The sequence below is a fragment of the Diplotaxodon limnothrissa genome, linkage group LG11, assembly GCF_057381915.1.
Source record: "Diplotaxodon limnothrissa isolate DT_005_m linkage group LG11, D_limnothrissa_male_GT1.1, whole genome shotgun sequence".
NCBI classification, from domain to species: Eukaryota; Metazoa; Chordata; class Actinopteri; order Cichliformes; family Cichlidae; genus Diplotaxodon; species Diplotaxodon limnothrissa.
The window spans coordinates 22899373-22914273 of record NC_140606.1 but is presented as its reverse complement, the minus strand read 5'-3'; the positions used below and the strand labels follow the sequence as shown (position 1 = coordinate 22914273).

At 38.5% G+C, this 14901-nt stretch overlaps 1 protein-coding gene across 1 annotated transcript; it reads right to left on the bottom strand.

The window, feature by feature from the left end:
• Positions 1-2574: 2574 nt before the first annotated feature.
• mnmip1 (manchette microtubule inner protein 1) lies at positions 2575-14825 on the bottom strand. The gene is made up of 17 exons (XM_085366376.1): positions 14714-14825; positions 13949-14106; positions 13780-13837; positions 12722-12828; positions 11696-11786; positions 11554-11615; positions 11433-11472; positions 10929-11023; positions 10494-10595; positions 10109-10160; positions 8012-8065; positions 7804-7921; positions 6841-7006; positions 5430-5498; positions 5114-5310; positions 3484-3547; positions 2575-3338 (listed from the first exon to the last, which is right to left on the bottom strand). The coding sequence occupies exons 1-17, from the start codon at positions 14715-14717 to the stop codon at positions 3306-3308; spliced, it is 1470 nt and encodes a 489-aa protein (XP_085222502.1). The 5' UTR covers positions 14718-14825; the 3' UTR covers positions 2575-3305.
• Between the last annotated feature and the right edge of the window lie 76 nt (positions 14826-14901).

The window sequence follows — 14901 nt, the reverse complement described above, 5'->3', positions numbered from 1 at the left end:
ATTCCATATATGTAAGATGGGCATTAGGATGTTGCGTGAACATGCTAGCTTGTTAGTGCAGCACTGAGCTGTTAGGCTGTTCACCTGCATTTTTTTTGTTTTGTTTTTGATTGCTTATCTGTTTTTTCAGAGCTGCCTGATAATATCTGCTAAAACTGCTCATTTTTTGGTTGATAACCTTTTATATGCTCGTGGCTAATTTCTTCTCCTGCAACCCAATCCTAATTTACTTTCTACTACAATGCTAACCTGCTAACCTCTTCTCTTATTCTGTTGACCTCATGGTTGAATTGTCTTTCTTGGTGCTTTTACTGTTTCATATGCCCATTATGATTTTTTTTTCGTGCTTTTGATTCAGATTTAGAGAAAAATAATGGCAGTGTTAATGGATGAATTAGTTTTGGATGCCTCCTGTGGTGGAGAGGGTCTCCCATAGCTCCCTCCAAGTCTGGGTCACTGCTGTAAACTTGGATGTAGTTATTAGCCAGTTATTAGTGAAAATGAAATTGAATTTAATCCAACGATGACACTTGCAACCTTCTGCTGCACTCATTGCCCAGTTTCTCTGGACTAGGTTGTATGTTGAAGGTGTTTTGTTTAGAGCTGACCACAGAGGCCATTAGCATGGCTCATGCACACAAGGTGCTTACTTGGCAGCCTAATTCCATCTGTGGTCTCGTGCAGGGTAATGGCCCCAAACGCTTCACATAATGACTAAAGTCAGACTCTGTTTCTAATGTGGTCTTCAGAGACGTGCTATCATCACTCCCACAGCTCAGCTGCTCTGAATTTCAGAGCTTAGATGTCCAATATCAACTCTGTGTATTAGTGTAATAAATCTGTTCCATGTGAGTTTATAGCTTGGAACAATGTTTGGTTGCCAGTAAAGACTTACAGAACATTGATGAATTGTCCACACTGGTGGTGTGTTTGTGTTGAATATTATCACAAGTCACCCTTCAGCGGTTTGGTGATTTACAATAAATGTTAGCATGAATTCTTGACACATCTGTAAATCCATAGAGAGGGTTAGTATGCACTAAAATACACATCATTGTAAGGCAATAATATTCCTTTTTTTGGGCACCCTGAAGCCGGTCTGGTCCTTGTGCTGCAGGACCAGATAGGGCTCAGGTTTGCCTTCGGGTCTCCGATTTCTGATAGCATCTTCTGTGTTGAGGTCTTGGAAAAGGTTCTCCTGTGGTCAGTGGCTTAGAGAAATTAGTAGCTTTGATTGTGTGCAGTCCTTTTAAGAGTCCAAAAAATATATTTTACTAGAGTCACGACTAAATATTGTGAACAGTGTCATTTTCATTTTGCTTAGGGCAATTAGTTCCAACATATATATGTGTATTTTTTACATAGGTAAAGTTAAGTCAACATCAACATGATTGAAATCTAGTAACCAAAGCCATAACTGAACTTATTTGACTTCAAAGTTTAAACAATAAGAAAATATATCTGTATGGATACCTCATTAAAGGTGACGTCTTTAATTTACGATTAAACAATGAGGAAAAATATGATAATAGGTTTACAGTTTGGTCTTCGAGAGGGGGAGGTGGTGCTCATAAGCACTGACCTGCCCTTTACTTGGCTTCTGGAAGCTGGACACTCAGTAGGAAGTGGGCTTCTAGGGAGGACGGGATGTTTAAAGACACTTACTGGAGCTAATGTTACTGCTGTTTCAGGCGATGGCTCAACTAAGGGGCTATAGAGCAGGCATTATGAAATGACGTGCTTTTTAATTGTGCAAAGCTTCACGGTTCCAAAGTAAAAAATAGCTGAGCCGAGAATCAGAATACAATGTTCCTTTTAAGCTTAGATCACAAATCTGTACAAGCTGTACAAATCCAGATTTGTTTCAGCATCTGTCTCGCTTTCTTTGTCAACATCTTTCATTATTTCTAAATTTAACTTGGGAATTTTTTTTGTGTGTGTGTGTGACCTTTGGGCTCTGATAACTTTTTCACTACTCCATTTTCAGTGCTCTCTACAGAGTTTAAATTCCACCAGTGTTACTGTACACTGTACATAGTTCACCATCTAAGACGAAGGAATAAAGTATCTGTGCAGATATTCCACTTTATTTGTGTATCTCTGGTGTAAGAAGAACTTACCTTCTATAAACATTTAAATCACATGCAGTTCTTCACAGAGAGGACATTATTGTTTTTAGATATCCTATGAAAGGTTTCTGCACTGTCAGCAGACTCTTTGTTTTACTGTTTGTCCATAAAGGAACACATCAATAATGGGCATGATTAACAATATTTTTTTGTTTCCACGAGAGTTTCAGAGCTTGATTCCTAAATAGCTCCAGGTATTGTTCATATATGCTCTTCACAGAGACACTACCATTAGCATGTTGTGAAGACTGCATTGTCCAAAGCTGTTCCTGCGATGGGTGTAATAATTTCTCAATAATTTTCCTCCCATGTGTTCCGCATCCACTGATGAGTCACCTTTTGGTGTTTTAAGAGTGAGTCAGTGTTTCTCCGACACAAACTGACCACAAACTCCTGGTGCATTAAATCACAGTTTTATTTCTTTTCTTTTCCTTTTTCCCCCCTCTTAAGGCACTACCCATTAACATGAGCCACTCGCTTAAATCTTAAATGTTAACACAGTTACTGTTTGGATGAAGAATGTATTTCTTTCTTCTATTTTTCCTTCTCCAATGTGAGGTTATTTTGCCAGGGCATTTCCATAAATCCCAGCAATCACAGAAAAACTTAACACCTTATGTAAAAAAAAAAAAATAGTCAAAGAGGGCCCCCTAGTGGATCTTTGCAACATTACATTACATTGCATAAATTCACTAACATGGCATAGTTTGGACAGTAGTATCTCACTTGACATTCAGGTAACAAAGCCCATTATGATGATGTAAATTATCCTTTAGCTCTTTGTAAAAGACTTAACAATATTTCCTCCTATGTACAGCTGCATATATTACAAATTCTGATATTAAAAATAGCCTAACCTGTAATCCACAATAAAAGTAATAAAAAAGAAAACATGTAAAACAGTAATTTGCTTCCAGGCGTACCCAACTGAGGACCTGTATGAGATTTCTGGCATTCCAATATCAAACAGCATGTCTTCTGGAGGATCTGGTTCTTTTGCTCCATTATAGGAGTAGCTTGATATTAACTCCAGCTATACTGTTTAGGGAGGGTTTTTTTGTTGTTTTTTTTACTTTCTCAATGTCAGAAAAAAATGTTCATTTTCTGAAATTTGCAGTCCAAGAGCTCGCATGGCACAGTGTCAGACAAGCAGCTTAGTCACAGTCTGTGTTGGGATTATTGCTTCATTCTCAAACTCTGCACTTCCTCCTGTAAGAAACAACAACAAAAAGAACCCTTTTAAACAACTGATTATACTGCGCTCGTGATCTTGGAACCACAACTGCTGCTTATTTTTTCACCCATTATGCAGCAGGCAGTAAGTAATAACACTCACAGAAGTCAAGACACTGACCTGCAATGCTAGTCTTTTGTTTCTTTCATCCCTCAGTTCTTCTTTCACTTCCTGCATGTCTCGCCTTATAAAAAGAGACAAAGAGAACAAAATGAGGAGGTTGGAGATGCTGGTAAGTCTAAATAGGTCAACAACACTGTGCAGTGCCAGTCAAGATAATAATACATTTAGAAAGTTACTTCTGTAGCTCTAACAGGAAAGACATTTATTTTAATAGTTTAATTTTATTGAACTATTATGGTAATATAGGTTTTTGCAGATATGCTAGGGTATTGGTGTGGGTGCAATTTATTTTTAAAAAAACAACAACACACAAACCTCAAAATCTGGTACTCAGATATGCAAATGTTTTAAAATGTTTGTTTTTGTAGATGCAGCTGTCTAAGTGAAAGTCTCTTTTTTGTCTCCCTTGGGAGAAATTGGGGTTACACTACACAAACCCATTGCAATCTTCCATACGCCACAAAAATAATGAATACATACAGGGATTGTTTAAAATGGGTAAATAAATAAATAAATAAAAACATTTATTCGCTAAAAAAACCCGCCTGTTTGATGATCCAAACTGCACAGGTTAATGACTAACTCGAGTTTTTACACACATACGTCTCAGCAATAAAGGACTTCTGTTATATTTTTACAAACTATCACTCGCTATACTTTCTGAAAACACACGGAGGTGTTAAACCTAAATCAGTTTAAGATTTCATTATAGTCAAGCTTGCAACTGCAGCCACAGCCATTCAGCAGTTTCATACTTGAAATCACCAGGTGTTATAGTCGGTGGTATGTTTGAGCTTGTGAGTCTGAGCTCAGAGCAGACAACACCTCAGATTTACAGACAGATCGCCACATGCCTTTGTAGGTCTACCATAGCAGCCAAGCAGGAAGCTGCTGGATCAAAATGTTTAGCTGCATCTATTAATAACTGTGTAGGCATTTACAGACCTATGCATGCATTATGCACACACTGATCTTGAATACACATTCACAAATATCAGTTGCATTTAGAAAATCTTTTTATACGTTTAGAAAACTGATTACACAAACACGGCTTGAGATACAGTTACAGAAGTCTTCACACACATCCCATTAGGATTTGTGTATTTGCCTGTAATTAACATATACTGTCAAAGGTTTTACTGGTATAATGCAAAACGTTCAGCTACTGAGTGACTAGGGAACAACAGTAATTTGAGTTTCAAACTGATGGTTGGTGAGTTCAAAAGGCTTAAGAAGATCACTGATCAGGAAATGAAATGTCTACAGCTCTGCAGAGTGTGGCACATGTTTATCACTCAGGCTGCTATAACGTTTCAGATCAAGAGATACGAAAGAGCTGTTGAGTCAGGCTTTTTTTGTTTGGAAGGGAGGGGGGGTTTCCTATGATGGAACATGCACAGTTACATTCATTTGTATTTCTCTGCTAGGTTTGAATTACTCACTTCCTGTGTATGTTTGTGCTACAAGGCATCTTTCTTTTTTTATTTTAGAAGAGGGTTAGCTGAAATGTAATGAAGATCTTTTTTTACAAAATTGTCTTAATTTTGTAAAGTAACTTTAGGCCTGTCATAAACCTGTCATGTCTCAGGTTTCAAACATGGCTACAAAACAAGTGAGTTGTACTCACTCCTGTCGTTTCTCAAGCAGCTCCAAAGTCATCCTGAGCTCTTTGATCTCAGCCTGCAGACTTTCCACAGTTGGCTCGTCTTTAAAGGTCACAGTTTTGTTATCTACGAGAACTTTGGGTGGTGCTGGTCGAACTGGAGGTGGTGTCTTGGGTCGAAGATCGGGCTTTGGAGGGGTGGGCAGAAGATTTTCTGTTGTCTGAAATGATTTTAATTGTCAAAAATATTACTGCACATTTTCCTACATAGAACAACTTTTTGAACTCAAACTTATGTGATTTCATTCATATTTCACCCAGAACACAGAGTGTTACAAACCTTTTGCAAGCCAGCCAGTATCTCCGTTTCAAACTTTTTTGGTTCTGCATCTGTCTGGTCCGTGGCGCTCTAGCAGTACAAAGGAAGAACAGTCAAGTTTAAATGTCAATCATTGCTAATAGTCATTCTTCACAGCATGCCTTAGGATTTCTGGTTTTTCAGCTTTGCAGGATTAACAGCTAGGTGGGTTTTTTGGGCGGTCAAGTACAAGCTCGCTTTCTCTTTCTTCTAATTCTTTCATTTTTTCCAGATGAATTGTTATGACCAAGAAGTCATTACAAGTGTTCTTGGTCAGTGAGCAAGAGGGCTGTCCATAAAAACTGGTCACTTTTCTGTAAAATTGTCTTCTGACAGCGTCGGGAGAATCTGATTGGGACCATGTGTAGCATACATTAGGAGATGGTCCCTTTCAGAAACTCTCAATATGCAGAGCATGAACCAAAATACATGAATGGAATAACAGTTAGCTGCCCTAAAGTCACAACTGCACAAATCAGTGCAACCGGACACAGCATGGACTTTAAACCAGGGAGGTGGCAGAGTAAAGACTGTTTATTGTACTCTCAAATGATATCAGATATCGTTAGCATTCCCATGTACACCTCCATGGGGTACTGTCTATAAAGGTTCAGGGCTTCATGAGTGAAGATGGTCTCAAAACATAACAACAACACAAGTGTGAACTGCAGAGGCACAAAGTTAATAACATTATTATTATTATTAGTAGTAGTAGTATTATGGGCTTATGGTATATTATTGCTAAAAATGGTTCTAATCCCAACATGGACACAATATTTATAAGAATCACTAAAACTATTAAGGACTGTTTCAAACAACTGTGCTTTAACTGACTGCACAAAATTAAACAGAAAACTGATAAACCTTTGATTCATCTGCAGAAATATTGGTTAACACTGTATCAATACCCAGAAAAATACTTGATACCCAATACTATTTTTGATGCCACAGGAGCAAAAAAACCCCTCAAACCCCCAAAACAAGAATGAAGATTAGAACAAGAGCAACAATAATATCCATGTTCGGGTTGTTAAAATGGAAGCTTTTTTGACTTCTCAAAATTCCTCCAGGTGTTTATTCTTGTAGTCTTGTAAATGTCAACTGCTTCAGCTGCTGGTAAGGGGAGGGCCTGTGTGGACGCCTGCATGCAGGTACTGTGTAAAAGTTGTGTGTCGGCAGAAGGAAGCAAAGACGACGCTGTCCGCATCAATACTGTTGCAAATGAGTATCTTATCTGACAGTCGTTTTTAGTATTGAGAATGACTTGTTTTGACAACCCTACTCATGTGGGTATGCAGGTTATAATTTGAGTGTTTCTTGTGAAGCTCTTCACATCTGTGTTATACACACTGCCACACAGATCGATCGGTATTGGTCGCTAATGCGGACATACTTGTGCTGCTATGGGGAGTCCTGACGGTGGTCTCCTCTGTGGAGGTTTGGCTCTGTTTGCTGTGGGATGGCTCAGCTTTTCAGTCGGCAGTTCCAATCCATCAAACTCGTCAGTCTCCTTCTCCTCCGGTTGTTTCGGTGGAACAGTAGCCGCATCACCATTGGTTCTACAGAAAACAACAATATACCTTCGAATGAACACTTTTTTTAAAATTACAGACAAATAAAAAAAGAAATCTATTGATGTGAAGAAATACTGACGCAGAGGGTTGGAGAGTTTGTATGTGGTTTCTGGTTTCCTGAATAGAGTGGGCGCTGGTGCTAGTGCAGGTGCAGAGCATGGCAAATGAAGTCTTGAAAAATCACTATAATATTCTCTGTATTCAGAGTTACTACTTAAGTTTTATAACATTTTAAATGCTGGTTATAACTGATGTGTTTGTTGAAAAATCAGCCTGGCTGTAAAAGCCTTGTGGGATAAGCTTAGATAAACATGAAGGAGGAGTCTTAAAAAGCTGAAAAAGGCAAATTTGCACGGAAACGCTTTTCAAAAGCGTGTTCTTCTTCTCAAGACGGGCCTGTTTTTGTTTTCTCAATTTTGTGTGTGTAAGGCTGTTTGTGAGCGATTGCTCAGGAAACAGGAAATGGGCTGCTCTCGTCTGTTTCGGCCTGATCTGACTCATCCCACAATTTCCACTGAGCCACTAAATGTCAGGCATCCTGGCATTCTTCTTTAAGGAAACCATAGCAACTGGTGGTTGCAACCAAAAACCTTTAACATCTAAATGCTCCACTGTTGGTGCCAGACCAGAGAGGAGAAAGTGTTCCTGACATTTTCTGAGGGCCTATTTGCTTTAGAAAGGCTGCATATGAATAACTATTCTGGTCAGGTCTCCAGAAAGTGGTTTCACATGGAGTTACAAGTAGTGAGAAAGAACATCACAGACGCTTCTGTAAAACTCACTTTGGTAAAACCTTGTTCGGCTTGTCTTTGACTGGAGGTGGGCTCGGTTTGATGATGGGTGGAAGTTTAACTTTGGTTGGAGGATTGCTTCTTAGGTCTTTAGGCTCTGGTTTATCATCTGCAAAACAAAATCATCACATTAGTCCACAGCAGGATTTTTTTAAGATGAATTAGTACAAAAATAAAAGCATCTACCATCTCTACCTACTCGTCTTTGTTGTTGTTGGACCGACTTTCTCCATTGCTGATTCCTCTGTCTTTACTGCAAAAAAAAAAACCCCATTAAATTAAATTTTACCGCTGATCACTAGTTGCATTTGTCACACAAATATAACAAGTCCTCATTTAAAATGCTCAAGGCACTTTATTTAGTATGGCCATAACAATGGCAGCACAGACAAAAGCAGTGATGTCCTACATTGTGCTTTTGTCAGGAAAAAAAGGTCTTATCAGACATTTGCAGTTTCGCTGAAAGTTCTCTTGATCAGCAGAGCATTTCCCAGATGTTTTTCTCTGTAGCAGAATGAGTGAATGAGCATGCTGTCGCTGTGCTGTGCAGGGCATGCATGCTGAGCAAACATGCCATTGTTTAAATAATACTGTATTTGCAAGTGTGGCTTCTCCTGATTTTGATTCTGATTATTCAGCCCTCAGTTCGTGATAAAAAGTGCATGACTGTTTTGCAAAGAACTATAAGACTGTCCAAAAAGCATTATGGTGTAGAAAAATGCTAATGGTGTTCAAATGTAAGGTTTACGAGTGGCGTGTTATGGAAAAGATATGCACGTAATTAGAGCAAATCAGGTAACAGCTAGATTTAGTAGCGATGCAGTTACAGTTCCCAGGTCTTAACTGGCACTCTGGGTCATCTCATATGAAACAAATACAGCCCGTAAGAGGACTTACCTTGGAGAGAGGTTAAATCATTAAAGTTATGTGACAGATCTCTGTTTGTCATGCAAGTGAAGTGATTACTCTCAAACAGATAAGATGAGCTGTGTGGTTACAGGCCTGCTGAATGAATGCAATCTAAGAAGTAAAACTGCTCCAATGCAAAGACCTCAAGAAATAGGACAAAAAAAATGTTGCTTTAGTCTTAACATCAAACTCAGACATCTATAACGGATCGGATGAAAACACAGGAAGCCTACCTTGAGTGTTATGCAACGCATTGTGCAACATTCCCCTCGTAAATAAACCATCCACAGAGCAGAAGAAGCTCAAGTGCTGCTTGTTGCTGGTAGTGGAAATCTGTGACAGAGCTCTCATCTGTCCCCCACCCCCTTGTTTCCTCCAAGACTCCTAAACTATGTCACATGACCAGTTTAACCATCCCCCATCTTACTACGGTCTGAGACTTCCTGTGAAAATCTTTCAAGTGATACTGTGTGGAAATGATGAGTACAATTTGGTACGAGGCTGCACTGTAATTCTCATAGTACTGGTGCCACTTCCTTTGGCCTTATTTTCACCTGCCTATTTAAGTTTCAGTGAGGGTGCATATTTTGAATCCTTTTAAAAAGCTGTCTGGGCAGACACTTTTGATGCTACAAAACAATTTCCACGAACCACATCCTGCTGTGTGATTCATAGATTAAATTTCTACCTCTTCGAAATTCAAAGGGTGCATTACTGGGCAGTCTCTTCAGAAAATATTAGATTTCAGACTAAACTAAAAAAGTTAAAAAGTCAATAACTGCTGTGATTGATCGCTAACGTTATCTTCTAAGGAAAAATCACCCCCCAAAAAAAAAAAAAAAATCAGGATCCAGGTTGCCAGAATTTGCCGCTCTTTTGCATTTCTTTGTGATGAGTTTTCCCTGCGTGGCCCCATTTGTGGGTTAGAGAGTTTATGCTGTGTGCTACAGGGCAGAGTGTTTAAATCTGTTTAACCTCCTTTACATGGTCACAAGATGAAAACGTTTCATATCTACTGTAAATGTTACTAGGGCGTCTGATAAATCGCTATGTGGAATGCATGTAATCTCAAGAAATGTTCAAATAGTTCCTCTGACTTCAGGGTATTTTTTTCCCGCTACGTCTTTATTTTCTCATAGATAATAATTTAAAAAAAAACAAAAACTTTTATATTTTATTGAATTATTATGTAACTGTGTAAATGTTGACCTGCCAAACCCATCACAGGCCAAACAGTCAGCACACTGCCAAGCAAAACACTGCTGCAGTCAGAAATTCCGACTTGGTCGTGAACCTCTAAATGTCAAGCTCCACATCATACTTTCAAAGAGCTTCAACCACTGTGCTTCTTTATTTGATCAGGGAAACATTCATGCTGTTCTCTTACCTGAGAGTTTCTTGGAGTTGTTACGTGCAGGTGGTTGGCTTATGGTCCCCGTCTACAGGAGGAAAAAGAAATGAAAAAGTAAGTTTTCTGGTACTCCATGTGCCTTGTACTCTGCCCCATATTCTACACACTGTTTCCACAAATGGGAAATTTCAGTGAGTAACTCCAAAGCAGACGGTATTTAAAGACAGTACTGAGTCACTGAATACTGGTTGCAGACATGCTAAAATAGACATAATGTATTTTATTTTTAAAGGACATTTTAAAATGACAAAAAAGTATGCATAGCATCAATTACTCCGAAGCATGCCCATGGTTTCATTGCAGTGCAGTTAAACTCCAGTCCAACAGGGTTATGTTTGAGATTGTGTTTTTGTCCACTCACTTGCAAGCTGTTTATCGGTGAAATCACCATGACAAAGTTATCAGGAAAGAAGCCGCACCGGCCGTTTAGCTCTCCCTCCCACCAGCCTTCATCTGCTGTTTCCTTTAGATGGTGATTAAAGAGTCATTTGAGAGAGGTTAAAACAAGCTTCTGTCCTTAGGGATCTGAAATCTCTGAACCTAAGGTCATCAAAAAGTCAAGCAGATCACGACGTGTCAACACGAAGTAGCTATCTCGAATATTTTTTCCTTAGCATGTCTGGAGTGCCACATTTCTGTCCTTAAGCCTAGTCAGTCTTGAAAGTGACACAACTGGTTTCTCTGGAAGAACCATATGGTACATTTTAAGAAAGCAAATTATCCAGGAATTTATTAGTCTGTCATAAGTGTGACAGCATAGAACAGCTGATAAAAAAATAAAGAAGTGTGCTCAAACCTTGTTCAGTATCTTAACAACATCTCCTTTTTTCAGCTCCAGCTCATCCTCTGTTTTGGCCTTGTAGTCAAACATGACTTTGCAACACTCTATAGCTGAGAAGATACGGTGTTAAGAGATAACATGATTATTAACTTTGCAGAAACCGTCGTACGTGTGAGGAGGTTTCACTAGTGATGACTAATTCTATCCACCCTGAAACAACACTAAATCAAAGAACAGCAAAGATTACAAAAGACTGTAATACTTGAGGTAAGTTATAAACCTTTAACCCTGGAAGATCGCTCACTTTGATGTCTTTGTGAAGTAGTAAATCAAGGAATATTGCTGTTAAGTATTTTGGTTTGACCCCACCCATAAAGGTAAAAGTACAAGAATTTACCACTTGTCCTACTGACGTTGTATACTAGTCTAGCAGCTTTTAAAATGCTGTTCAGAAATAGAACCAGTGTCTCATGTGAGAAAGCTAGCATGTGATGTAAATGTATAAAACTCTGAACTTACATTTTTTTGCTTTGTTCCTTACACTTGCCCTCTGAGTTATCTGAATGGGAACAAAGACAGCATTAAGTAAAAGGAACACAGCTCATACATATTTAAGAAAAGTTTTTCCACTGTTACAAACCTCCTTATTGAACACAGCGTCAGTGAGTTTTGGTCTTGCCTTGCCCTCATTGTATTTTACATCTGTTCAGATGAAAAATGTTAAAAGTTATATATGAAAAATGAAACTATAAAAAACTCTGTTAATTGACTTTGCCACCAACCTTTGGGAGAAATGAAAATTCCTTTGACAAAGTTTGATGGAAATGCTCCTAGTTTGCCATTTTTCACCCCCATCCACCATCCATCTTCAATCTGTCATGCAAAGTAGGTCATGAGCCATCAAAATTCACAGGTTATTATATATTGTACAGAAAAACAAGTTCTACAATCTCTATTGTCATTGGTTGGTGCTATTAAACAAATTAATGAGAAAATTAAAATCTACTGAGAAGTCAAGGAGACTTGCTAACAGCCATAACCCAGAAAAATTAATATTATTTTACTGAAATCGGTACAATACTCTTAGATTTCTTGTAAATTGTGGATACAGTCAGCCATCAGACCCACAACCATCTTATCTGTTTTAATTCATTTTTATTTGATTATATTATCTGTCTGTTCAGCACTTTGGCTGACACTTGATGTCTTTTAAATGTGCTATTTAAATAAAGATGACTTGACTACTACTCAACATCGCTTAAGCTAAAAATATGTAAAATTACAAGTAAATAGCTGCACTACCACCTTAGGTTTACATGAAATATCATCTTGTAGTGCATTCCAGACACTTGATCGGCCTGTTTAAGGTGTCTGACGAATGATCCTCAGAACTGCCAGGACTAGTCTGATCAGTTCACATGGGATTTCAGAAAACGTATGCTTGCTGTGAACTATGAGTTTAATTATAAATAAAAAGAAATCGATCAAATAAAGCCATATTCAAATCTTTGTTTATTTACCCAAAGAAGTTCAGGCTGAGCAAACACATCGACAACACCCTGATTTACATATCATCGCTATAGTGCAGGGTTCTGACTACAGGGCAGCTTCAGGAAGTGACAGGAAAATGCCTCACTTCTCAGCAGCTGCTATCAGGTATTCACTATCATGTCATCGCAGAGATTTCTTTTCACCAGCCACAACCTAGTTATTTTAAGCCCATAATCTACTGCTAACATTTGACTCACAGTTTGGTATTTAGAGGCCAGATATAAGTGTGAAAACCATAAGGGTGATAAGAACTGTACCTCCCTGACGATCTCTATAGTCTCGCCAGCAACCAGCTCCATTTCGTCTTCATTCACGGGACTGTAGGGAAACAGTACCTCACATTTTCTTGTCGGTTTCTTCTTTGCTAAAAAAAGAAAGAATTGTCAGACAAAGTAAAGTTCATAACGTTCTTCTAATGAAAAAAAAATGGAGCTCTTTAACAGTGTCTTTGGGCTAGAAAGCATTGTTATCAAGTTTCAACAGGAAAGTGCTAAGATTGCATAGCTTGGAGCAATTATTCACGTTCTGAGCATGTCTGTTCCCACAAAGTCCAATTTTTTTTCTCTGAATTAGATATACTTTGCATTGCAAGGATGTGGTAAATGTCAAGAGCAACCTGTTTTGAATATTATTGTAATAAGTATTTTTACTGTATTGCTGTGATGGCTCGTTTTGTACCAAGAGTCTTTTTTTTTAGCAGGAACTTTACTTAGAGTAGTTTTAAATGACGCTGCATTACCAGCGTGGTTAATTTGGATCTTTTGCACACAATTGGACTATTCTAAGTTAGTGATCGCAGTGTTTTAGAAATTCCTTTTATTTTACAACAAAGCAGTTGCTCATATTTTAATTGTAATGTGCATCCTTCTCTAACCCAACTGGTCGCGGCAGATGGCCGCCCCTCCCTGAGCCTGGTTCTGCCGGAAGTTTCTTCCTGTTAAAGGGGAGTTTTTCCTTCCCACTGTTGACAAAGTGCTTGCTCATAGAGGGTCATATGGTTGTTGGGTTTTTTGTCTGTATGTATTATTGTACGATCTGCCTTGCAATATAAAGCACCTTGAGGCAACTGTTGATGCTGTACAGCTGAATTAATATTGAAGTGAATATTGCATTTATTCATTAGTTTTCTATCATTTTTTTTTCCTTTTTTGGAAAGCAAAGTCATTTCATAATTGCGTTGGGTTTCAATTTTAAATCATCTTTAAAAACTGCTTTAAATGCTTTCTGATTAAAGCGTCTGCCACTCCTGTCCTGCTTTTTAAGGTTATGACGCTAAAGAACAGAAAGTGCTGATAATTCAAACTCTGCATTTTACTTGTTCTAATGCTTCGTGGTTCCATCTTGCTCTCTCCTCTCAAATAGACTGGGACCTCCTGTTAAAACCAAGTAAGTCATATTTTAAACATGTTGCACGCAATGTAGATGAACACAAATATATCCATAGCAAATAGTACAGTACTGTGGACAGTAAAGCCTTGGCAGACCTGGACAAAGTTGGCAGGAAAGATGCCTTTCTTCCCTCTCAGCTCCCCATGCAGCCATCCTTCCTCACTGGCCTTGGTGACATTTTTGACCACATCCCCCTCCTTCACTGTGAGCTCGTCGTCGGAGTTGCTCTCAAAGTCGATTAGCACCAGCACCTCTACAGCGCATCCGTAAATGGGGCAGATAATTAGATTCTTTGCACAAAGGCTGGTGTAACTTGTCTCACAAGTGATGTGTCCTGACATCTTAAAAAACCAAGACAAACCCCTAAGCAGTGGAGGCTAGAAACAAATATGAGCTTGAATGTGGATTATTACAGTTAAAATGCTTAGTTTTCATTTATCACAGAGAAGTGAAACAACTATTCGTGTTGTCACTATTTTCCTGAATATAAAGAGAACTTTAGAGATTCTTAAAAGAACTGAAAGTGTGGCATTGTTATCTTGGATGTATGTAAAAACAGGTTTTCTCTAATTGTTTAGCAAACACAAATCTCGTAGATACAGTCTGTGCAAGAGCTAGAACGTACACACTCTAGTATCTGTAGAGTAAGGTTTCGTATTTTTGCATGCCTGTACATGTCAGGTACAATACATAAATTCTTGGAGGAGCATTTCAAGCAGATACAAATCCATTAACTTTTGTCAGCACTTTGCAGCTTTTCTTTACCACTGCCACGAATTCCCAGCAAAAAGGCAACTGTTAGTCAAAATACTCAGACATGACGTTGGTTTATTAAGAAAAAACTGATAATGCTGACTCACCCATAGTTGTCCTTCATTCGATCTCCCTTTGATTTGAATATGTAATCCCTCTACGAAGCAGCAAACAAACTCTTTGAGTAGAAGGAGAACTGAAAGAGTGTGGCTGTATGTGTAACGCTGCTCGATATGGCAACGAAGGACCTTCTTCCTACTTGTCAAACATTAACATTGAGCAACTTTTCCTGCGG

Excerpts from the sequence above, each read along its gene's own strand:
- mnmip1 (XM_085366376.1), bottom strand. Across the intron at positions 8,066-10,108 it reads CAACTCCAAGAAACTCTCAG|TAAAGACAGAGGAATCAGCA; the intron begins GTAAGAGAACAG and ends TTTTTTTTGCAG. Across the intron at positions 7,922-8,011 it reads TCCAACAACAACAAAGACGA|ATGATAAACCAGAGCCTAAA; the intron begins GTAGGTAGAGAT and ends TTTGTTTTGCAG.